This window comes from Symphalangus syndactylus, chromosome 3 (genome assembly GCF_028878055.3).
Source record: "Symphalangus syndactylus isolate Jambi chromosome 3, NHGRI_mSymSyn1-v2.1_pri, whole genome shotgun sequence".
NCBI lineage: Eukaryota > Metazoa > Chordata > Mammalia > Primates > Hylobatidae > Symphalangus > Symphalangus syndactylus.
Window position 1 is genome coordinate 45,827,398 of NC_072425.2, and position 24,912 is coordinate 45,852,309.

The 24,912-nt window shown below is 45.6% G+C and overlaps 1 protein-coding gene across 2 annotated transcripts in view; it reads right to left on the reverse strand.

The window, feature by feature from the left end:
• Positions 1-24,912, reverse strand: part of COL15A1 (collagen type XV alpha 1 chain) — a 133,769-nt gene that overhangs the window by 37,797 nt on the left and 71,060 nt on the right. For both annotated transcript variants that reach the window (XM_055271692.2, XM_055271691.1), the window contains 7 exons: positions 18,413-18,562; positions 17,857-18,000; positions 13,533-13,586; positions 11,833-11,892; positions 10,526-10,624; positions 8,963-9,088; positions 7,996-8,058 (listed from right to left, as the gene is read on the reverse strand). In XM_055271692.2, coding sequence (XP_055127667.1) covers positions 7,996-8,058; positions 8,963-9,088; positions 10,526-10,624; positions 11,833-11,892; positions 13,533-13,586; positions 17,857-18,000; positions 18,413-18,562 — 696 coding nt within the window. The remainder of the gene's footprint in view (positions 1-7,995; positions 8,059-8,962; positions 9,089-10,525; positions 10,625-11,832; positions 11,893-13,532; positions 13,587-17,856; positions 18,001-18,412; positions 18,563-24,912) is intronic.

Sequence of the window (24,912 nt, forward strand, 5' to 3'; positions counted from 1 at the left end):
CGGCTGTGAGCTCCAAGCAGAGGAGAGGACCAAAGCAGGTGGGCGGTCAGGAGTGGTCAGCAATGGGGACAGTGGCCTACATCAGAGGACTGTGGTAGTGGGCCCCCAGATGGAGAATCTCTGAGGAAACCACAAATGCACCTGCAAGAGATGAAGTCAGCAATTGCATAGCCACACAGGAGGTCCTGAGAGAGATGCTGATGTACCAGCCATCAAAGACTATGTCCTTCCCCCCGAGTCATTTTTGTTCCTGGGCTATAGTCTCCTCCTTATATCAAATCCATGGAAATGAGAGAATGGATAGTTCTAAAATAGCCATGCTCAAAAATAAGATGGGGAGTCGCATTAGATCCAAAATAGAAATGCCAAAGGGAAAACAGGGAAGTTGAAGACAGGGTCCTCAGCTATCAAGAGAAACCACAGGGAGAAAAGTCTGCTGTGAAGCCGTGATGGAAGTCAGGTGCATGATGTGGCCCCTGGGCCCCAGAAGGGAGACAGGTTGAAATTCTGCAGCAGGCTAGCCATCTAGCCCTGCCCATCTCCCCTCCCCTCCCACCGTCACTCCTGCCAAGAAGAAAATATGGGTACCTTAATTTTAGAAAAACAAGAGTTGTTTATTGGGCCAAAGACATAGGGCAGAGCCCCAGATGACTAGGAAACTCTGTGAGGTCCAAGGGCACCCTACACGCGGAAGATCAGCTGCTGAGGTGCCCTGCCTGATGGCACATCTTATTCCTTCCACCCCCTTCCTGAACCCTGCATGTCTCAGAAGGGGCTACTGCCCACCTCCCAACAGTCTGCACCAACAGAGGCAGAAAACAGACTCAGGCAGGATCCCAGTTTCACAAGTAAACACACAAGAAAGAAACACAAACATCTGAGGCAAGGCAATACTTTGAGAAACAACTAAGTCAACTACAGAATTTCCATCCAAGGAAATGGAGTTAAGAAAACAATCCAATCAGGACATTGAGTATAAGACACACGTTCTCACAGAGAAAAGGGAGGATAACATAGCCATGAAACAAAGACACACTATTATGAAATAAAAACAGTGGTTGTGATAAAGAACCAATTAGAGATCTTGGAAATTATAAATAGAAAACTGTCAAAATGCAGAACTCTGCAGAAGGACTGCATAACAGAATAGACACACCTGAAGAGAGAATTAATACAGTGATCAGGCTACAGAATTCTCCCAGAAAGCAACACAAGAGGGTAAAAAGACCTAGACAGAATGACAAAGTAGTAAGAGAGATAGAAGCCACAATCAGAAGTTCCAACATCGGTTTAATTGGAGTGGCAGAGAAGAGAATAAAGAGAAAGAAGGAATGCAGTGTTTAAATTTTCTGAAAAAACACAGAAGTCTCCAGATTAAAAGGCACCCTCCCCCCCAAAAAAAGTCCATAGAGTACCAAGAAGGATAAATGAAAGAATACATTAAAAAAATAATTCACACTGGCCAGGCGTGGTGGCTCAGGCCTGTAATCCCAGCACTTTGGGAGGCTGAGGTGGGCAGATCACAAGGTCAGGAGTTTGAGACCAGCCTGGCCAACATGGTGAAACCCCGTCTCTACTAAAAATACAAAAGTTAGCTGGGTGTGGTGGTGTGCACCTGTAATCCCTGCTACTCAGGAGGCTGAGGCAGGAGAATTATTTGAACCCAGGAGGAGGTTGCAGTGAGCCAAGATCGTACCACTGCGTGACTCCGTCTCAAAAAATAATAACAATAAATAAAAATAAATTTAAAAATAAAAATAAAATAAAAACAATAATCCACATTTAGTAACAAAGCAGAGGAATTTTTAAACACCAAGAATAAAGAAAAATAAATCCCCAAATTTGCCAAAGAGAAAAATCAGATGACCTCCAATAGAGTGAGAACCAGAGTGAATCTGACTTTGTGTTGGCAACACCGGATGTTGGAAGATGATGTTGATCATCTTCAAATCATCAAGGGCAAATCACTTTCAACCCAGAATTCTATACTCAACCAAATAAGAAAATAAAAACATTTAAAAAAATCCAGGGTCTCAGAAAGTTTGCCATCTACAGACAGTCTGTGAAAATATGACTGGAGGACCTACTCTAACAAAAATAATTAAAGAGGAAATAGGACACAGGAGGCAATGAAAACTATATTCATATATTACTTTTATAATTAAAATTTAATTTTAATTTTAATAAATGCTTGAAGTAGAGTTGTTCTGTCCCTCACCTACCAGCCCTATGGCACTTCCACAAAGTCCCATGGCTCTGCCAGGGCACAGAAAACCAGGGTCTAAAGCAATTTGCAGGTTCCTTCCAGCTCTGAATCTTTGGGACTCTAGTTGAGTATGAGCCTAAGCAAAGTTCTCAGGATAGATGAGAAAGATGAGGCCATGACGTGTCCGCAAAACTGCCTGCACACAACAGGCAACCGCCACGCAACAATCTCCCCCTTTCTCCTTCACAGACTCGAGCCCATGCCGTTTGCTTGGTAGCTGTGATAACCTTCCTCATGGAACTGGCTGCTCCCATGGGTGAGGTTCATGGGTTTGCTAGGTGAGGGTTTCCACCTGATGCTGGAGGAAGACAAATGCCTCTTGTCTGGAGGCATGCGTGGAGCATGGGAAAGGTCGCATCTCTTGCAGTGTTTTCCTATTGGGACACACTACCCAGTTCTTGGCCTAGGAATGGGGATCACAGGGGCTTAGGGTAGTCTGGGCTTCCAGGTGAGGCACCAGGCTCTGGAGGCAGGCTCTGAGGCTGGAGAGGCAAGGAATTTCTGCAAGCAAAGCCCTTCATAAGGTCTCCAGGGGCAGCTTCATGGAAAGTTGGTGCCTCTGTGGCAAAGGAGCCAGCAGGGACACTCCAGCCATTCTGGGGAGGTGGGAGGAGAAGGTGTGCTCGGTGAAGGAAGTGACAGCAACTAGGCTCTGTCACCTCCCTGCTGGCCAGCCTCGCCAGGGAGAAACTAAGCGTGATCTTCCACCTGCAGTGGAAACATGACTCCAATAACTGGATGCCCATTTTACTGCCTAACCCAGAGGCTACAGTTGCTGTCTGCTTCTCTTGGGTATGATTGGCTTGTTGCTGGCTGCCCACTGCAATCTGTTCTCAATGAAAGTGCCAATCTTGTGCATCTTTTCAGTAACAAGTCAAACTACCATCAGGATTGTTGTGAAACAGAAACTAAAGTAGCCTCCCTCTAAAAACCTTGTAGCTGCGTGGCCAGCTGATCTTGTTACAGAAAATTATGTCCATAAAGTGAAAAACTGAATTGTTTCAGTTGCCTTCCTCATTCCTTTCCAATCAAGAGGGCATCTTATAGAGTTCCAAAGGAAGTTCTAGAAGATATCATGGGCCTTGGTTTGTGGTCTTAGATGATTTTATCCAGCTTAGACATGGTAAAAAGAGAGTATTCGAATCCATTCCATTGACTCACAGATAAGATGGCCATCAGCTTGGAACACGAGTAGCTTAACTTGTGGATAGAAGAGTCCACCTTACTGGAACTTATGTGAACAGGCAGGGTGAAAAGGAGGAGTTCCAATGAACAGGCTAAGGGAAGGCTCCTATTCCCAAAATGGTGATGTTGGAGTTGTACATTATTTCTTAGTGAGAGAATTTTTGTGCAGTGAGGGCATGCATGCAATCTTGGAATTCCAAATAGCAGAGCTGCAAGTATGGTTTTAAAAGTGATGAAATATGAAGGTATCAGTTCACTAATGGAAACATTGCAAAGGAATGAGGTACAATAGTGCTGTCTGTTACAACATCGTGGTTTAGAATTGATTCAAAGTGTTGGCTTACTGTGGTGAATTGGATTTTCTAAGGACATTACTCAATTTCAGCACACAGGAACCTCAAAGAACCTAATGGAGATGAGAATTCTTTTTGCTTGTGTGGCTTCTGAGACAGCACATCTTACTGCCTCGTGGATGTCTGTTGGTTTTCCTTCTGCTGTTTGTAATACTGATAACCAGTTTCCTTTCTGTTACAATTGACTATGGTCTATTTGATTTTTTTTTTTTTTTTTTTTTGAGATGGAGTTTTGCTCTTGTTGCCCAGGCTGGAGTGCAATGGCACGATCTTGGCTCACTGCAACCCCGGCCTCCTGGGTTCAGGTGATTCTCCTGCCTCAGCCTCCCGAGTAGCTGGGATTACAGGTGCCCGCCACCACGCCCAGCTAATTTTTTGTATTTTTAGTAGAGATGGGGTTTCGCCATGTTGACCAGGCTGGTCTCAAACTCCTGACCTCAGGTGATCCACCCACCTCGGCTTACAGAAGTGCTGGGATTATAGGTGTGAGCCACGGTACCCAGCCATCTATTTGATTTTATGGAGGCCTATAATCCGGATGTTGAACCAAACACTTCTGATGATGAAAGAAGATATAAAATAGGAAATTAGGCAACTATTTCAGTGTTTCATTTAAACATGTTGTTAGAAGGTCTAAACCCACTACTGCATCCTAGGCAAAAGCAGCTTACTTCTCTATTCTTTCTTATACAAGGTTTAGAGAATTGTTCAAAGACCAGTTGGGATTTCTTGGAGACAGGGAAGGTGATGATGATTTAATTGTATTTCTCTTACATCAACGGAAAAGACAGAAGCTGATTTTACAATGACAGTTTGGCAGCTCAGTGAAATTACTCAAAGGCAATTACTGGCAATTCAGCATTCCTCAGTAATTCTGGACACTGAAGAAAATTTCCAAGCACAAACTCTTTCCTGCCCGGGTGTCCCAGTACCTTTTGAGACTGCAGAATAACATGAATGACTTAGATTCTGAAAGTAGAAAATCAACAACAACTGTTAATACTAGGTGTGTTCCGAAGAACTGAATGGCAGAATATGCAGTGCAAAAGCAGAAAGGAATGATTTTTCAGAGATCCATCTTCTCCAGCAAGTTCTTCTGCATTCTTTCTAGAAACATTCTGCTGCTGGGAAAGCAGGCTACTCCTCACCTATTCCTTCTTGAGCTAAAGATCTTAAGAGTTAGTTGCTCATCTTGATTTGGGAAAAATAAAATAAGGAATATTTCTATCATTGAACTCAGCATAGAATAATCTATTTGATAAATTCTTTTTGAGGTATCATTTAAAAAATATTTTAATTTGTGTAATTTCAATAGGCTTTTTGGGGAACAGATGGTGTTTGGTTACATGAGTAAGTTCTTTAGTGGTGATTTCTGAGATTTTGGTGCAGCCATCACCTAAGCAGTGTATACTGTACCCAATCTGTACTCTTTTATCCCTCACCCCCTCCCACCCTTTCCCCCAAGTCTGTTGCATCAATCTTTTTTTAATTTTTTTTAGAGACTGAGTCTCACCCTGTCACCCAGGCTGAAGTGCAGTGGCGTAATCTCGGCTCACTGCAACCTCTGGCTCCTGGGTTCAAGCGATTCTCCAGCCTCAGCCTCCTGAGCAGCTGGGATTACAGGTGTGTGCCACCGCGCCCGGCTAATTTTTGTATTTTCAGTAGAGACGAAGTTCCACCATGTTGGTCAGGCTGGTCTTGAACTCCTGACCTCATGATCCGCCCATCTCAGCCTCCCAAAGTGCTGGGATTAGAGGTGTGAGCCACCGCACCCAGCCTGTTATATCATTCTTATGCCTTTGTGTCCTCATAGCTTAGCTCATACTTAAGATATTTGATGAATTCTTAATGAGCATCATATTTTGATCTGAATCTCATATTTTATAATAATTATTATTATATAAAAAACATTTTTTTCCAGCTAAATAACCTGAACCTTATTCTTTGTAGGGAAAACTCCATTTTAGATAACTGCCTAGATTGGTCTATGGGCTGTGTTAAAGAGAAAGGAGGCTGATTTCACCACAGCAAATGGAAAGACTTCCCTACAAGTGGATCTATCCAACGGTGCAAGGCACTGCCTGGGTAGGAGATGAGTTCCTTGTCACTGGAGGTATGCAAGTTGAAGGACAGATATTGTTGATGGGGAGTCAAAGATCAAATGAATCATTGGATCTTATGATCTATTACAGCCCTGAAGCTGTTCATTTCCTTTAGCATATTTTTTGTTATTTTACATACTGAATATGCAACTTGGTTTATTGGGGGCTTTTTTTGGTTTTGTTTTGTTTTTAAGGTAAATATCATGTGCAAGATTTCCTGCCAGCTCTCCAGATGCAAATTTCCAAGTTCTTCCAAGTCTGCTTTTACTTGATCAGAAAACCTCATATGTGCACAGTGCAACAAATTGAGATGCATAGCAAATTTCAGAAACAAATGTGATTGATCTCCAACATTCACCCTAGGCAAGCCTGCTGCTCCGTGCACTGCTGATTCTTCAAGCAGCTGCAGAGTGCGTGTGCAAGGGTGTTTTGTATGCAGTTGTGGGTGTGGGTATCTTTAAGTTTGAGACAGAGTATGGGAGGGGTGTGTGTGGGTGGGTGGGGGGAAGCCTGGAAGAAGAACAGGTAAGAAGAGTGTAGGTCTGTGGTGCTTCCTGCAAAATTTAATTTCTTATGAAACTGTTGGTACATGTAAAATGAGTTCTATAAAGCTTGACAATTGTATCTTTTTCTGAGAAATAAGCTTTCCACGAAAATTGAGTTGTGGCTCCAATTAAAATAAACATACTCCAGAGCTGACGGAAACTAGAAATTCAGTTCAGTGATGATGGTGTTGTCTACAGAGTCAGCATTTTCCACGTCTTTATCCATGAGAGGTTCATAGAAGGCCCCACTTCCGATCCCAGCTGAGATCTCTCTTCCTCCTCTAGACCCCAGTAAAACCCACTGATCGCATCCCTAGCACAGGGCTCACCTTGTCTTTATTGCCTTCCTTTGACAGACATGGCTTATCTCATCAAGCTGGGAACACTGCAGAGGCAGGAATCACCCCCTACACATACATACCCCAGGTAGCACCAGCACAGGCTTGCAGACAGGAGGCAGGGCCAGCTTACAGACAGAGAATGAAGAGGATGAAGGCAGGCCAGACTCTGGGAAAAGCAGACTAGTGGTGTCTGAAGGAAGTTTCATTCACGCATCAAACACTAATAGAGGCCTGTGCTAGGTTCTAAGGAGAGAGAGGCAGCACTACATGCTCTATGTCAGGGTGGGGGTGAGGAGCAGACAGGTAAGCTAACACCTTTAGTGTCACTGACTAGGGAGGTTCTCAGTAGCATGGGAACTTCCTATGATGCTCATAGAAAGGGGAGGAAGAAGGGGTGCCTTCTGCTCATAATGAGTCAGGGAGAGCTCCCCAGAGGATGTATGTGATCTGGGTCTTGGAAGATAAGAAAAGGAAAAGGACATCCCAAATAGGGAGAAAACCATGTGCAAAGGCCAGGAGGCCAGAAGGGAAGAGCGCACCCAGAGCATTTGGGCAGAACCAGCCCACTGGCCAAGAGGCCGTGTGAGGAGTTGGGGGATGAGCTAGAGAGGCAGCTTGTGTGAATCAGGAAGGGCCAGATGTCTGCACAGAGCTAGGGTGTGTCCTGCAGGCAGTGGAGCCCTTGATCTTTTCTCAGGAGCCAGGGCAGGGGCTGACGAGAGCCTGCTACAGGAAGGTGAACTGGGCAGGAGGCTGGAGGGTGGGTGGAGAGAATGGGACAGCGACGGGGAGCCCAAGGCCACCGTGTGAGTGAGAAGAGATGAGTTCAGCTCAGTGGGGAGAGAAAAGTGAGAGATGTGGAGGTCAGACTGGGCCATCTTGGCACTGACCAATCACAGCAGGAAAGGGAGGGAAGGAGGAGTTAGAGAAGATTCCATTTCTGGCTCCAGGTGACCAGGTAGATGGCCACACCATTCACTGAAGCTAGGGGCAGACAAGAGTGGGCAGGGAAGGTGCTGAGTTCAGGCTTGGGCATGATGAGTCCCATGATGGGGACATCCAGCAGAAGTGGCCAGCAGGGGATTTCAGGAGGCCAGGGGGTCAGTCACGTAAGAGGCAAGGTCAGGCTTAGGGGTCAGAGAGAGTAGTGTGGGCCTGGTGGCTCCCATGTGGTGGGACCCCCCCACCCCGTGTTCCCCATACCTTCTCCCCTTTCATCCCGGGAAGGCCAGTGGCTCCATCAACTCCAGGCTGTCCCTCAGGGCCCTGGGGAACATCAGTGACAATCAACCCACAACATTTCTGCTAAGAATCACATACACACGCTTGCTAGAAAAGGAGGGCAGGGTTGGGAGGCAGGTGAGGCTGGTGGGCCCAGGGCCTCATGTCAGGTATAAGGCAGGAACCCAGTCCTTGGCCCAGGCTGGGTCACTGCTGACTGTGCACCTGTGGCTAACTGTCCTTCACTCTCTGGATTACATTTCCTCCTCTATGGGGAAGTTAGAGACAGGGTTGGACCAGATGGTCTCCAAAGGTCTCCTACCCCAGGCCCAGCCCTGATGGCCTATGATTCCAAGATTCTTTATGAATCTGTGTTTCCTGTACAGACACTTCGTGACTTACAATGGGGCTACATCTGATAAACCAATTGTAAATTGAAAATATCTTAAGTCCAAAATGCATTTAATACACCTAATCTACTGAACATCATAGCTTAGCCTAGCCTAACTTAAACATACTCAGAACACTTCCATTAGCCTATAGTTGGGCAAAGTCATCAAACACAAAGCCTATTTTATAATAAAGTGTTGAAAGTGAAAACAGAATGGCTGTATGGGTACTCAAGGTAAAGTCTCTACTGAATGTGTATCACTTTGCACCACTGTGAAGTCAAAAACGTCTTAAGCTGAACCATTCGTAAGTAGGGGACCATCTGTATTGACTATGATAAAGCAGCAAAACAATATGTAGGATGATGTTTTTCTTGGCTGCTGCTTCCTTCGAATCTCAGCAATGACTCAGATGAGGAGGATTTCTGTTTACAAACAGCTAGCTGCTCTCTCCCCATCGCGAACCTTGGACAGTGCTGGGTTTTGCAATCTGTACACCCCTCCCCAGCTAAAGGAAGCCCCACAGCCGCAGAGATGGGGAGAAGACTTCAGTTGCTCACCGGGGGCCCAGGTTCACCAGCGGGTCCATCCTCTCCAGGAGATCCAGGGGGTCCCATGAAAACATCAGTTCCTGGTTTTCCTGGAATCCCAGGTAAGCCAGGTGGCCCTGGGGGTCCTGGAGGACCCTAAAAACACAGAGACTCTGTTAGAAACAGTGGGGCAATACCGAATGAGATACTGAATATGTGCTTCATACAATCTCTCAAATTCTTACAACAATCCTATGTGTAGGGTTTGGTGTTCCCACTTTGCAGATGGGGAAACTGAGGCTCAGTGAGACCATGCGACTCAAGGGCTCTCAGACACACAGCTAATTAGTAGGAGAACTGGGATTCGAATCTTGGTCTTTCTAAGCCCATCATATCGTGTTTTCTCCCAAAAGGCTGAATACAAGAAAGACCCAATTAGTTGGAATTCTGAGAGGTGCTCTGGTGAACTTAGTTTTCTGATTAACTGTGAGGTCAGTCAGGGCAGATCACGAGGTCAGGAGATCAAGACCATCGTGGCTAACATGGTGAAAACCTGCCTGTCTCTACTAAAAATACAACAAATTAGCCGGGCGTGGTGGTGGGCGCCTGTAGTCCCAGCTACTCGGGAGGCTGAGGCAGGAGAGTGGCGTAAGTAAACCCCAGAGGTGGAGCTTGCAGTGAGCCGAGACCACGCCACTGCACTCCAGCCTGGGCGACAGAGCAAGACTCCATCTCAAACAAACAAACAAACAAACAAACAAACAAACAAAAAAACTTCTTGTGGTGTAGCCTTGTTTTTAAAACTCTTTCTGAAGTGCACTAGTGTTTTTAGCCCATTGCTGGGTTGGCTGATCCCACCAGGTTGGGAGATTCATTTGGCTCCCATTCCATTTAACCATGGAGTCCAGAACCCTTCTAGCCCTGGCCATGAGGAGTGGGCAGAGGGGCAGCCAAGTGGAGCTTTCAACCAGGGATTCGGCACAGGCGCTCAGGGACAGAGGCAGCAGCTGCAGCTAGAGAAGGAAGAAGCTCCCCAGGGGGCAATTTCAGAAAGGATTGGTGGAGCCCCAGTCTTGGCAGGAGGCCAGGGGAGCAAGAGACACCAAAGAGAAAGAGTAGTCTGGAGAGGGAGGCAGAGAGGGGATGCGTAAGGGAAGGAGATTTCAGGAAGGTTCTGGAAGCTGAAGTAGACTAGCCACTCAGAGACAAGGCCAGCAGGTCTCTTTAATGAATAGGGTGAGAGGAGGGGGAGGGAGGATTGAAAGCCAATTGGCAGAGGTGAAGGGCACTGGGCACACCTGCTGCAGGGCAGCCTGCTCAAGAAGCCCACCAGGGAAAGGAAGAAGGTGGGGCGAGGAGGTCCTGAAGATAAAAGTAGGCTTGTACTCACTTACAATGCAACTGATCAAAGTGGACAATTTCAAACATATATACAAGTACAGGGAAAAGTAGAATGAACCCCCATGAGCTCACTGCTGGCAACCCCAGCAGTGGCCAATCCGGTTTCATCTGTCCCCGGCCCCTGCGTCCCTCCCTCTGGGGTTATTTTGAAGGCAGTCCCAGACACCAGGTGGTGTCCTCCTTCACACTCACTCTCAGCAGCTCCTCACTGCCCACCAGGTCACCAGAACCAGAGCCAACGTCCGAGCCCCAGCCCAGGCCAGAGCCCTCTGCCTCTGCCTCTGCTCCTGCCTGGAGAGAGAAGAAATTTCCACAACTTGCATTTAACTGCCAGACTCCAAGGACAGCCACATCACTGAAAGTTTTCTCCAAAATGGGGAAATTTTTCCTATATCCTGTAGCCCGATAACTTCTGCTCCCCATTTTCTCTCTGACTTTTCTCTCACTCCCCTCTACAGCTACCCTTCTCCCTTGCTGCCTCCCAGCTGTGCAGCCCACTCATGTCCTCAGCCTCCTTTCCTGCCTTTCAATTCCCGACTCATCCTTCAAGGCCCAGTTCCGCAGTCTCCTCCTCCACAAAGCCCTCCCTACCCCGTTTCCAGGCAGAATTCTCTCCCTCCTCGGTGCTCCCACTAGCCTCTGTCAAGGTCTCAGTGAGATGCTAGGACCACCTGACTTGAAGCTTAGTTGTGTGTGTGTCCGTCGGCTCCGCTAAACTAGGGCTCCTCAAGAGCCAGCCCAAACCTGAGACACATTGGGTGCCCAGAGTCCAGGAGGAGGCCGAGCACCCAGAGAGCCCTCAGTGCATATCTGAATGGCATCAATGTATCCGAAGAACAAGGGGAATCTTTAAAACACCTTTCCGGCACTTAACTCCTGAAGACAGGAACCAGGCAGGGCCTAATTCATTCATTGAATGTGTGTGTACTGAGCACCCCCGAGAGGCATCAAGAAGAGCTGGGTTTGGGGGTTACAGCTATGTTTAGGAAGGTCACAGTGGTGGGCACATGTGTGTGGGGGAAGGGAAGTGGTGATATGGAGGCAGAGAGACCAGTTAGGAGGCTGGTGCCATCACCCAAGAGAGGAGGAGGAGGCACTGCACAGCTAGACTTGGGGGACTTGGGGACACACTGGACAGGGCTGGGGAAGGGAGAGGACCACTCACGGATATTTCTTTCTTGGTGACCAGGTAGATGGGGTGCCATTCCCAGAGATGGGGAACCCAGGAGGAGAAGCAGGTCTGGGGCATGGGTAATGAGTCCAGTTTGGGAATTGTTGAGTTCAAAGAACTTCTGGGACACTCAAGGTACAGGATTTAAACTGGATAGAAATCAATTCTGCTGCTGCACACTGCAGAGTCCTAGTAGAGGCAGAAAGCCCTGGGGTCTGACTGCAAGATACTCTGGGGGCCAAAAAGGAGAGTCCTCAGCCTGTGGCTGTTTTGGCTGCATCCCTGGTCTTACACCTATGTGTGTGACAAGCCTGGATGGGAATCTCACCGTGGGTCCAACAGGCCCAGAAGGTTCAGGAGGGCCAGGAAGTTCCTCCCCAGCATCACCCTAAAGAGAACAAAATGGTCAGTGAAGTGCTGGAACCCTGTTCCTACCATCTCGCCACCTTTCTGTAGAAATCGTGCTCATCTTTAAAATCAGGATCACACAGGAATGAAAAATGGCATTGTCCTTTGCAGAGACAGCTCAAGGGAATGCCTCGTCCCACCCCAGGGCTCAGAAGCCCTTCGTTTCTGTGCCATACTTGGAGGGCAGGGGCTGTGGTGGAAAGAGCTGACCAGTATGAGTACACATCACATACACCCTCCCTTCTTCCAGGATTTATCCCCACCCTCTGATCTGGGCCCCACTAGAGCACCAGTGCAGTGCTCAGGCCCAGTGTGGACTCCCCTGAAGACTGCCCTGCCCACCTGCTCCTCTCACCAGGGCCTGTGACCTTTACAGGAATGTCATTGCTCACAGTCTGCCCCTCTGGGACCATGCAAGGGCAGGCACAGTACCTGAATCACCTCCAGGTCCCAGCACCTGGCACAAGGCTGATGCCCCAGAAAATGCTTTTCGAATGACAGAAGCACACATTTGGAACGGAGGCAGATGAAAGAAAATGACAGAGTGGCATCCCAGGAGGTTTTGGTTGTCAAAAAGGGCCCAGAGAAGTGGCTTCTCTGACAAATAAGGAGACAGGATGGCCAGATCCACCAAAAGGAGAGTGGAAATGTCCACAGTAAAGTCCCCAAATCTGTGTGCCTCCTGCTGCACCCCAGAGCCCTGCTGGCATCTGAAGTCCACTGAGGTGGTGAGAGGCAGAGAGAAGTGAGGACACCGCCCTCCCCAGCCCTGGCCCTCCCTTCCCCACACCCCGGTGGGCACTCAGGAGGCCCCAGGACGGGAGCATCATCTGCTGCAAGGAATGGCCTCTGTGCAGCCTGGAGGGAGGTGAGGCAGGCAGAGGACCAGGATCACGGTGGAGATGAGAATGCTCCCAGAGGCAGCCAAGCTGCTGCCTATGGCCAGAGCAGGCTCCCTGGGCAGGATCTCTTGACTGGGGTCACTGTGGACACATCCCCTTGGGAACAGCTTAGCACCAGTAGGTGTTTTGGTAAGAGGAATTTGCTATTCCTGCAGTGACTGATGCCAGCTAAAGCACTTCTATAAACATCCTCTCATGTCATCCCACACCACAGGGTCATCATCACCACCTCCATTTTACAGATGGAGAAACTGGAGCAAAGAAATAGTAAAGAACTTTTGGGAGATCCCACAGCTACAAAAAGGCAAACCTAGGCCTGTGGTCCTCAGAAGCTCTTGTCTGCCCAACATTTTCCCAGGAAGAAAATCAGGGGCAGAGCCCAGAGCTCGGACATAGAAGTGAAGAAAACTGGTTGCAGATGTGTGGCAGAGCCAGGTGTGGAATCATAGGACCCTTTGATACTCGACAGAGAAGCCAAGGCCCACAGAGGTCAAGGGACTTGGCCACGGTCACCAGGTGGTGAGAAGAGACTCAGTCAGAACTGCCCGGTGCCCTTTTCATGATTCTCCCAGACCTACAAGTCCATTTCTTTTGGGCTTAGCCGTCTTGCTGCTTCTGCGATCCCCTTGATCAAAGTGGACTAAATCAAACCTAAATAACATGCTCAGGACACTTGATCAGGAGCCAAAGTGTTCCCCAGGATGGTCACAGCACAAACCTTTTCTCTTTTAGGCCCAGCCTGTCCTTTCATTCCCACATGTTCTCTTTGAGCCTAAAACAAGAAGATTTGGTTAAAACATGGCCACAACATATTTGGGACATGGGGCTGCTGAGTTCCGATGACATTCCCTGGTCCTGGTCAGTGATCTGGGCATGAGCTAGGGCTTGTACTGGGCTGAAGTCAGTGAGCCCCCATGAAGAAAGAAGCTGCCTGATCACTGCAGCGTTCCCTGCACCAGCAGATAATAGTCTCTCAGTACCTATTTGCCAAATGACTAGTGGGAAGAGCCTGGCATTTGGAGTCACCCACACCTGACAATCAGTCTTCTCTCTCCCTTGTGTTCCACAACACAGATTTTTAAATATATTACTTCATTTCCAGGGCAACATTCTCCATATATTTGCTAAGATCTATTAGTCAGTCCTTAGAAATGTAATGGCATCATTGTGACCAGTGTGGGCTTTGCTAATCAACTTCTGGCTCCCGTCTGAAGACAGTGGTTGTAAACAGTGCAGAAAACCAAAGCACCAAAAAGTCCAGAGACAAAGGCTCTCACTCCTACTGGACTCCTAGGAGCAAAGCTCTAATCCTTTCTGGGCCTCATCTGCAAAATAATTCTAGACAGCTAATTTATTGAGCATGTACTATGTGTTGGGTCATGTTTTCCATTTATAAACTCATTTTATCCTCACAAATCAAGAGGTAGGTTCTATGATTATGATTCCCATTTTATGCATGAGTCAACTGAGACAGAGAGAAGTGAAGAAAACTGGCCACAGATATGTGGCAGAGCCAGGCAAGCTATACTGCCATAGTGACTCTGAGATTCAAACTGACCTAGAGTCACCATGGCAGTATAGCTTGCCTGGCTCTGTCACATATCTGCCAATACTGATCCTAGAGGCTGGGCCAATACTGATCCTAGAGGACGGGTGCAGCGGCTCACGCCTGTAATCCCAGCACTTTGGGAGGCTGAGGCAGGTGAATCATCTGAGGTCAGGAGTCCAAGACCAGCATGGCCAACATGGTGAAATCTTGTCTCTACTAAAAACAAACAAACAAGCAAACAAAAAAATTAGCCGGGTAGTAGCGGCACATGCCTGTCTGTAATCCCAGCTACTCTGCAGGCTGAGGCAGGAGAATCGCTTGAGCCTAAGAGATGGAGGTTGCAGTGAGCTGAGATCACGCCACTGCACTCTAGTCTGGGCAAGAGAGTGAGGCCCTGTCTCAAGAAAACAAAAACAAAAACAAAAAACTGATCCTAGAGATATCCCAGGGTGGGTGCCTTCTTGACAATCTTGTGCTTTTAGACTCTGCACAGGAATCGGGGCATTCATCCGAGTTCGTTGCAGATCCCTAACATGAGGACTTAGCAGGAATCTGTCTTCATCAGACATCAACCATGTCTCCGTTTCTCTCTCTCGCATTCTATCTCTAACTCTGTCTGTGTCTGTCTGTCTCTCTCTCTCTCTTCCTTCTCAGAGCTTTAAAAAATCTGTCATAAAAATTGTAAGCCACCATAGTGGAAAATGTATTAAACCACAATGTATTAAAAACCTAACAACCTTCCACAATTCCACCACTTTGAGGCAACAGCTGCCAACATTTACAGAGGGTATTTCCTTCTAGTGTTTTTGCATGTGTGTATTTTTAAATAGTTAACCACACAATATACTCAGGTTTATAACCAGCTTCTTTCACTTAACATTATATGCTAAGCATTTCCCCATCATTAAATATTTCTAACAAGTATAATTTTATTAGCTACATAATGTTCCATTGTTTGAATATACTTTAATTCAATTAATCTTCTATTGTTGGCTAATTAAATTATGCTCAATTTTTCTCTATTATGGACAACACCGAGATTAGCATCCTTGTAAACAAAGCCTTTTTAAAAAAAAAAACGACAACAACAAAGGCTATCAGGCTATCTCCACTAGAATCAATTCCTAGAAGAGAAGTTTCTGGGTCAGCAATATGCACTCTTATGATTGTTAATATATGTGGACAAAGAGCTTCCCAGGAGCAGTAACCCTCACACTCCCATGAGCACAGCCGGCCTTACTAGACCGACTTCTCAAAGCTGAAAACACAAACGGTCTAAGGAAGAAACTGACCCAGTTTCTTCAACAGATTAATGGCAAAAGGGAAAAAGAAGGCGGGAGACAATTAGAGATTAAGAGACACTTAAGAGACGTATCAACCAAATGCAACGTGCAGACCTTGTTTGGATTCAGATTCAAACAAACTAACTGGAAAGAGGTATTTTAAAACAAAATAACCAGGGCATTAGATAATATGAAGGAACCACTGCTAATTTTGTTAGATGCATTATGATACTGTGGCTATGACCAGAACAAAGGTACCAGATCACTCTATCAGCTGTACACATTGAATTATTTACCAGTTAAATAAATGATAGGATGTATGGGGTTGATTTTTGAATACTCCAGTATTCCCCTTCCCTCCAAAAAAGATGGTGGTAGGAGGTGGAACAGATGAAGCAAGATTGTCAGTGTTGATAATTATCCAAACTGAGCGATGGGTATGTTGGGGTTAATTATACTATTCTAAGCTCCTTTGTGACATTTTTAGGTTTTCAATAATAAAAAGTTAAAAAGAGAAAGAAAAAGGAGAACCGGCTCTATCTGTGCTCGATGTGGCATCACTAGGGAGATTTGAACTTAGTGCTTTGTGAATACCTTGGGGTGAGGTGCAGAAGAGCAGGGGGACATTGTTTGGGAAGTCACAGTGCATGAGTGGGTCCATCCCAGAGCTGGCTGCCCACTAGGATGCCCTGCAAGCCCAAAGCCCCAGCCCCAGTGTCTCAGTTACTTGGTCTAGCACTGGACTCAGACACAAGCATTGTGTTAAGCTTCACAGCCATCTCTAATGTGTGACCAGAGTTAAAAATCAGAGTTGTTGTTCACCTTTTTCCTTTTATAGATGATGATGACAAGGAGGCCCAGGGCCTACCACAAGTCAGCGGCATCTCTGGAAGCAGAACCTCGAACTCCTGGCCCCCAGTCCAGGATCTTCCCACCACACCCCACTGTCATGGATGAGGACTTCAGCTGGGTGAGGCTCGAGAGCTCCAGCTCTGCAGGCCAGCACGCAGGTTCAAATCCCAGCTCCACCTCTTAGAGGCAGGCAACAGTGGCAGGTGACTTTACCTCTCCACATCTTATCTCCCATTCACCTTATACTGAAGAGGAGTGTGGTGAAGGGAATCAGATAAACTTGGAGCACAGAGTGATTAACCAATGTCAGTTCAGATGGCTTATCTCCTGCCCCTTGATTGTGAATTTGTTGGGGACAGGAGTGAGGTCACATTCATCTCTATCTATAAGTGTCCTGACTGAGGGCCCAGAGCAGCTATGTGTCCAGTCAATGAGTGAATCAATGAATGAATGCAAGACAACTCGAAAGATACAGGAAGCAGGGTGATAACCGCTAGAAGAGGGCCCGGAACAAGGGGCATTCAGGACCTCAGGGGGCTCTCCTGATCTCCTGTCCCACAGCCCCTCCCCTCACAGGTCAGTCCTGCCGCACCGTGGCCAATGGGCCACATGACTGTAGCTTGAGTGGTGGCTTTCAAAGTGTGCATGACCAAGTGGTGTTTGGGGAACTGACGAGCCCATGCTGGTCACCAAGGAGATCTTTTCCTTTAAAAATGTGTTCACATTGGAAGAGCAGTCCCTCTTCACACAAGCCCAAGCTGAGGGCCAGGTCTGGGTTTCCTATTTCTAAGAGACACAGTTATAGTCCTTAAGTGGTGACAACCCCAGGTGTGTGTACAGATCTTTGTAAACGTTCTCCAACCTGCATTCTCTGACTTGGCCTTGCAGCCACTCATTTTCACAGATGAGGAAACGGAGGGCCAAAGAAATCAACGGATTTGCTTAAGGTCACACAGTTGCAGCCAAGAGTCATAAAAACTCATGTTGGCAGGGACTTGGAGGTCACCCCCCAACACACACACAGCACTGATGCTCTCATCCCCTCTACAGACCTGCCATGTCTTACTGTCAGCTTTGTCCCCAGAACAGCACTGACTGTTAGATCTCATTTCAATCCAAAGATCAGTTTGGGACACAAAGCTAGGTCCCCTTGATTTTAATCTCTTGCTTTTTCTCTACAAGCTGGAGTTTCCTCAAGTGTTCCCCAGGTTAAAGCTCCTCAAATGCCCAAATTTGCAAACCAACGTGAAAACCTACCTCTGAGAAAGCTGGGGGCCAGCCCCTCCCACAACTCTGGCCTTTCTTTCTCTCCCCTGTAAGGTCTGCCAAGTCAAATCTTACAGCTCTATGCCACTTACTGGAGTGACCCCTCTTTCAGGAGCCACTGTGGGCAGGGGCAGCGGTGGCCCATCAGGGGGAGGGCTGCCGGACTCTTCACCCCCAGCTGTGATGAGGGGCTCCTCTGTTGTGGCTGCTGCCAAGTCTTCTTCATCACCAGGACCCTGAAAACAAAACCAGCATTGAGGCACCACCTCACCTTGCTCACGAGGCTGCCGGGGAGTTGTGGTAACAGTAGTTTCTGTGGTGCCAGCCCAGTTTCAAAGCACGTTCTTACCTATGATTATTGTTACCCCCAGAACACTCCTTCTGAAATATGCATCTCTTCTAAGCCTCAGTGCCAACAGTGGACCACTTGTCTCTGAGTAAATTCTTGGGCAAGGCTAGGAGGGAGCAGGGCTGTGGCCTCTGCCACACTCCGGCATTGTGTCCTGCCTCCCTCCAGCAGCTGCCCACCCAGACATGTGCGCATAACCAAGCTACAGGTGCCCCTGACAAGGCCAAGGATGGCTGTTGTCACATGATGCAGACCTGTCTCTCCCCTGTGAGCCAGAGAGGACACCAGATGACACTTACAGAAGTGACTGCCTGCTCAGAGGCCATGGTGGCTGTGAGGGGAGCCAGGCCATCTGTGGGGACCCCACTGGCTTCCTCATCCTCAAAAGTACTGACGGACACTTCGGTTGCAGCTGCAGCTGTTGTTAAACTGTCTTCACTGCTTGGACCCTGAAATAAAATTGGCATGAGGAGCTGTGCCCCTTTGCCCATGCCCCTGGTTCAGTGGGTGTGAGGCTTAGGGGTGGAAAGCGCTGGGGCCTCAGATAACTGGAGGCTCCATGATTCCCTTTCCTTGGCTCCTCCAGGACCACACCTTCGCCTGGAGCTCCAGCCTTAGAACATACCTCTCAGGTCATCTCCCACCCACCCCAGAGTCCCCTCTAGCACATCTCTGCCAAGAGCTTCTCTGGCCTTAGCTTTGTGAAAGGAAAATAAATCTCAGGATTCCCAAATCAATAAGCCAAAGGGAAAAAAAAAATCAAGCTGGGAACTACTTAGGGCAAACCTGTCTCCCATTCTAGCCCTTAAAAAGATAGCTACTAAGATAAAAAAGCTACATACTTCCCTAATAATTTGTCCATAAGGAAATTCCTTGCAGACAAAGGACAGACAGAACTCAAAGTCACCCCTCTGCTCACTGAGATAAATGCATATCCGATTTTTTTCTTTGGAAAGGCTAATCAAAAACTCAAAAGAATGCAACCATTTGTCTCTTATCTACCTATGACATGGAAGCCCCCTCCCCACTTTGAGTTGTCCTGCCTTTCCGGACAGCACAAATGTACACTTTATATATATATTGATTGATGTCTCATGTCTCCCTAAAATGCATAAAACCAAGCTGTGCTCCAATCACCTTGGGCACATGTTGTCAGGATCTCCTGAGGCTGTGTCATGGGCATGTCCTTAACCTTTGCAAAATAAACTTCCTAACTTTCCTGAGACCTGTCTCAGATATTTGGGGTTCACATTTTGGCAACCAAGAAGGGATTCTGTGTGGAGGTGCCGCTGACCTTTGACAAATCTCATATTGGTGCTTGATACCAGCTCGAGCTTTCTTTATGGTTCAAACCAATAGGACAATTTGCTGAGGCCTAGGAGCCTCCCCTCCAGAGAATCCCTGATCTCCCAAAATCTGGTCAAGATCTAAAGTTTATTTTGCTGTACAATTCTTTTTTTGGAGTCTTACTTGCTTCCAACAAGGAATGCAAGTTTTCTTGCTTCTAGGATGATGGAAGGCACGTAACTCCTTTCTGGAGTTTGAGCTCATTTCTAAATGGGCTAAATGCTCCAATTAAAAGACACAGACTGGCAAACTGGATAAGGAGTCAGGACCCATCAGTGTGCTGTATTCAGGAAACCCATCTCATGTGCAGAGACACAATAGACTCAAAATAAAGGGATGGAGGAAGATCTATCAAGCAAATGGAAAAAAAAAAAGGCAGGAGTTGCAATCCTAGTCTCTGATAAAATAGACTTTAAACCAACAAAGATCAAAAGAGACAAAGAAGGCCATTACATAATGGTAAAGGGATCAATTCAACAAGAAGAGCTAACTATCCTAAATATATATGCACCCAACACAGGAGCACCCAGATTCATAAAGCAAGTCCTGAGTGACCTACAAAGGGCCTTAAACTCCCACACAATAATAATGATTATTAATAATAATAATTTTTTTAACACCCCACTGTCAACATTAGACAGATCAACGAGACAGAAAGTTAACAAGGATATCCAGGAATTGAACTCAGCTCTGCACAAAGTGGACCTAATAGACATCTACAGAACTCTCCACCCCAAATCAACAGAATATACATTTTTTTCAGCACCACACCACACCTATTCCAAAATTGACCACATAGTTGGAAGTAAAGCTCTCCTCAGCAAATGTAAAAGAACAGAAATTATAACAAACTGTCTCTCAGACCACAGTGCAATCAAACTAGAACTCAGGATTAAGAAACTCACTCAAAACTGCTCAACTACATGGAAACTGAACAACCTGCTCCTGAATGACTATTGGGTACATAATGAAATGAAGGCAGAAATAAAGATGTTCTTTGAAACCAACGAGAACAAAGACACAACATACCAGAATCTCTGGGACACGTTCAAAGCAGTGTGTAGAGGGAAATTTATAGCACTAAATGCCCACAAGAGAAAGCAGGAAAGATCCAAAATTGACACCCTAACATCACAATTAAAAGAACTAGAAAAGCAAGAACAAACACATTCAAAAGCTAGCAGAAGGCTAGAAATAACTAAAATCAGAGCAGAACTGAAGGAAATAGAGACACAAAAAACCCTTCAAAAAATTAATGAATCCAGGAGCTGGTTTTTTGAAAAGATCAACAAAATTGATAGACCGCTAGCAAGACTAATAAAGAAGGAAAGAGAGAAGAATCAAATAGATGCAATAAAAAATGAAAAAGGGGATATCACCACCGATCCCACAGAAATACAATCTACCATCAGAGAATACTACAAACACCTCTATGCAAATAAACTAGAAAATCTAGAAGAAATGGATAAATTCCTCGACAAATACACCCTCCCAGGACTAAACCAGGAAGAAGTTGAATCTCTGAATAGACCAATAACAGGTTCTGAAATTGTGGCAATAATCAATAGCTTACCAACCAAAAAGAGTCCAGGACCAGATGGATTCACAGCCGAATTCTACCAGAGGTACAAGGAGGAACTGGTACCATTCCTTCTGAAACTATTCCTATCAATAGAAAAAGAGGGAATCCTCCCTAACACATTTTATGAAGCCAGCATCGTCCTGATACCAAAGCCTGGCAGAGACATAATCAAAAAAGAGAATTTCAGACCAATATCCTTGATGAACATTGATGCAAAAATCCTCAATAAAATACTGGCAAACCAAATCCAGCAGCACATCAAAAAGCTTATACACCATGATCAAGTGGGCTTCATCCCTGGGATGCAAGGCTGGTTCAACATACACAAATCAATAAATGTAATCCAGCATATAAACAGAACCAAAGACAAAAACCACATGATTATCTCAATAGATGCAGAAAAGGCCTTTGACAAAATTCAACAACCCTTCATGCTAAAAACTCTCAATAAATTAGGTATTGATGGGACGTATCTCAAAATAATAAGAGCTATCTATGACAAACCCACAGCCAATATCATACTGAATGGGCAAAAACTGGAAGCATTCCCTTTGAAAACTGGCACAAGACAGGGATGCCCTCTCTCACTGCTCCTATTCAACATAGTGCTGGAAGTTCTGGCCAGGGCAATCAGGCAGGAGAAGGAAATAAAGGGTATTCAATTAGGAAAAGAGGAAGTCAAATTGTCCCTGTTTGCAGATGACATGATTGTATATCTAGAAAACCCCATTGTCTCAGCCCAAAATCTCCTTAAGCTGATTAGCAACTTCAGCAAAGTCTCAGGATACAAAATCAATGTACAAAAATCACAAGCATTCTTGTACACCAATCGCAGACAAATAGAGAGCCAAATCATGAGTGAACTCCCATTCACAATTGCTTCAAAGAGAATAAAATACCTAGGAATCCAACTTACAAGGGACGTGAAGGACCTCTTCAAGGAGAACTACAAACCACTGCTCAATGAAATAAAAGAGGATACAAACAAATGGAAGAACATTCCATGCTCATGGGTTGGAAGAATCAATATGAAAATGGCCATACTGCCCAAGGTAATTTATAGATTCAATGCCATCCCCATCAAGCTACCAATGACTTTCTTCACAGAATTGGAAAAAACTACTTGAAAGTTCATATGGAACCAAAAAAGAGCCCGCATCGCCAAGTCAATCCTAAGCCAAAAGAACAAAGCTGGAGGCATCACACTACCTGACTTCAAACTATACTACAAGGCTACAGTAACCAAAACAGCATGGTACTGGTACCACAACAGAGACATAGATCAATGGAACAGAACAGAGCCCTCAGAAATGATGCCACATATCTACAACTATTTGATCTTTGACAAACCTGACAAAAACAAGAAATGGGGAAAGTATTCCCTATTTAATAAATGGTGCTGGGAAAACTGGCTAGCCATACGTAGAAAGCTGAAACTGGATCCCTTCCTTACACCTTATACAAAAATTAATTCAAGATGGATTAAAGACTTACATGTTAGACCTAAAACCATTAAAATCCTACAAGAAAACCTAGGCAATACCATTCAGGACATAGGTGTGGGCAAGGACTTCATGTCTAAAACACCAAAAGCAATGGCAACAAAAGCCAAAATTGACAAATGGGATCTAATAAAACTAAAGAGCTTCTGCGCAGCAAAAGAAACTACCACCAGAGTGAACAGGCAACCTACAGAATGGGAGAAAATTTTTGCAACCTACTCATCTGACAAAGGGCTAATATCCAGAATCTACAATGAACTCAAACAAATTTACAAGAAAAAAACAAACAACCCCATCAAAAAGTGGGCAAAGGACATGAACAGACACTTCTCAAAAGAAGACATTTATGCAGCCAAAAAACACGTGAAGAAATGCTCATCATCACTGGCCATCAGAGAAATGCAAATCAAAACCACAGTGAGATACCATCTCACACCAGTTAGAATGGCCATCATTAAAAAATCAGGAAACAACAGGTTCTGGAGAGGATGTGGAGAAATAGGAACACTTTTACACTGTTGGTGGGACTGTAAACTAGTTCAACCATTGTGGAAGTCAGTGTGGCGATTCCTCAGGGATCTAGAACTAGAAATACCATTTGACCCAGCCATCCCATTACTGGGTATATACCCAAAGGACTATAAATCATGCTGCTATAAAGAGACACGCACACGTATGTTTACTGCGGCACTATTCATAATAGCAAAGACTTGGAACCAACCCAAATGTCCAACAACGATAGACTGGATTAAGAAAATATGGCACATATACACCATGGAATACTATGCAGCCATAAAAAATGATGAGTTCATGTCCTTTGTAGGGACATGGATGAAACTGGAAACCATCATTCTCAGTAAACTATCTCAAGGACAAAAAACCAAACACCGCATGTTCTCACTCATAGGTGGGAACTGAACAATGAGAACTCATGGACACAGGAAGGGGAACATCACACTCCGGGGACTGTTGTGGGGTGGGGGGAGGGGGGAGGGACAGAATTAGGAGATATACCTAATGCTAAATGACGAGTTAATAGGTGCAGGAAATCAACATGGCACATGGATACATATGTAACAAACCTGCACATTGTGCACATGTACCCTAAAACCTAAAGTATAATAATTAAAAAAAAAAAATTCTTTCCTGCTTCTAGGATGGTAGAAAGCAATCTTCCGCCGAAGACCTATCTCTAGTAAGTAGCTGAATTGGGGTTTTGTCTTGGCTGAAGATTAACAACCAGCTGTTCTTAATTTCTCCTTACTATTAAAGTGCTCAGTAATCATGTTGTTAGGGTTTTTTTGGTTGTTGTTCTGGTCTTTCTCCCATCAGATTTGACCAACTCTACCTGACTTGGTCAAATCTGAATGAGAATTCTAAATTATGGGTAACAAGGCCTCTCTGAATTGGCTAAAATTTCTGACAGCTGCAAGAGAGGGGGAAAAAACACAACATGCACGTTTGCTATCTTTGCTTCCTGTCTTAAAAATTTTTTTCCTTCATTTACTTTTCTTCCGCCCTATACCTCCTTCCTCCTTCACTATCTTTAGTACCAATAAAAACCTAGAGGAGGCTTCTAATGACTCAAACCCCTTAAAGTATTCAGAACAAAGGCACCACCCGCCCCTTTTTGGGGTGTTCCATTTTCTTTGTGGAGTTTCAAGAGTCATGAGCAGATTCTTCTTAGGTCTAAAGCTCTGCTCTCCTGTATTGTAAGACCTGACCTCTTTGGCTTTTGAGGGTACCAGAGATTACCTTGTACTGGGAGAGGATTTGACCTTGGTGTGTATAATGGCTGGACGAAAGTACAAAGTTAGAGGTGGCTGAGGACAATTTACAGGAAGTGGTCTTAGCTGTTTTTGTTTTTCTCCTAGGAACTTATTGTTTAGGACCCTAATTCTAGTTCAGAGGTACATTCTAAAGGGTGTCTTCTCCATTGCCTTTCCTCCTGAAATTAATCTCGATTGGCTAGTGTGAGCATTTTGCATGAGGAACTGAACTATTGTTTTCACAGATAAATGGGAGAATGAGTTTCCTCAGTTTCAAAGAGAAAGGGCATTTTTCTCCTCCCAGCTGAAAGGTGCCCCTGGGTGACTGGAGGCCAAGTGGGAGCGTCTGGGGGGTTGACCCCCCCCCCGATGATATGCAGCAACCCTACAGGGAACCCCCAACAAAATTAGTTTAAAAAGCCCTTCTCTGCCTCTTCCTGCTTTAAGTCTGCTGTTACATTTCTCCTGAGATAAAATCCACTGTTTGCATCCAGACATTTATCTTTGTTACTGTTTCTGCAGGACAATGTGTTTGTATTAATATTTCATGGCTAGAGTTCTGAAGTAAAAGCTATAGGATTTTTGGTTGTATGAGTGTG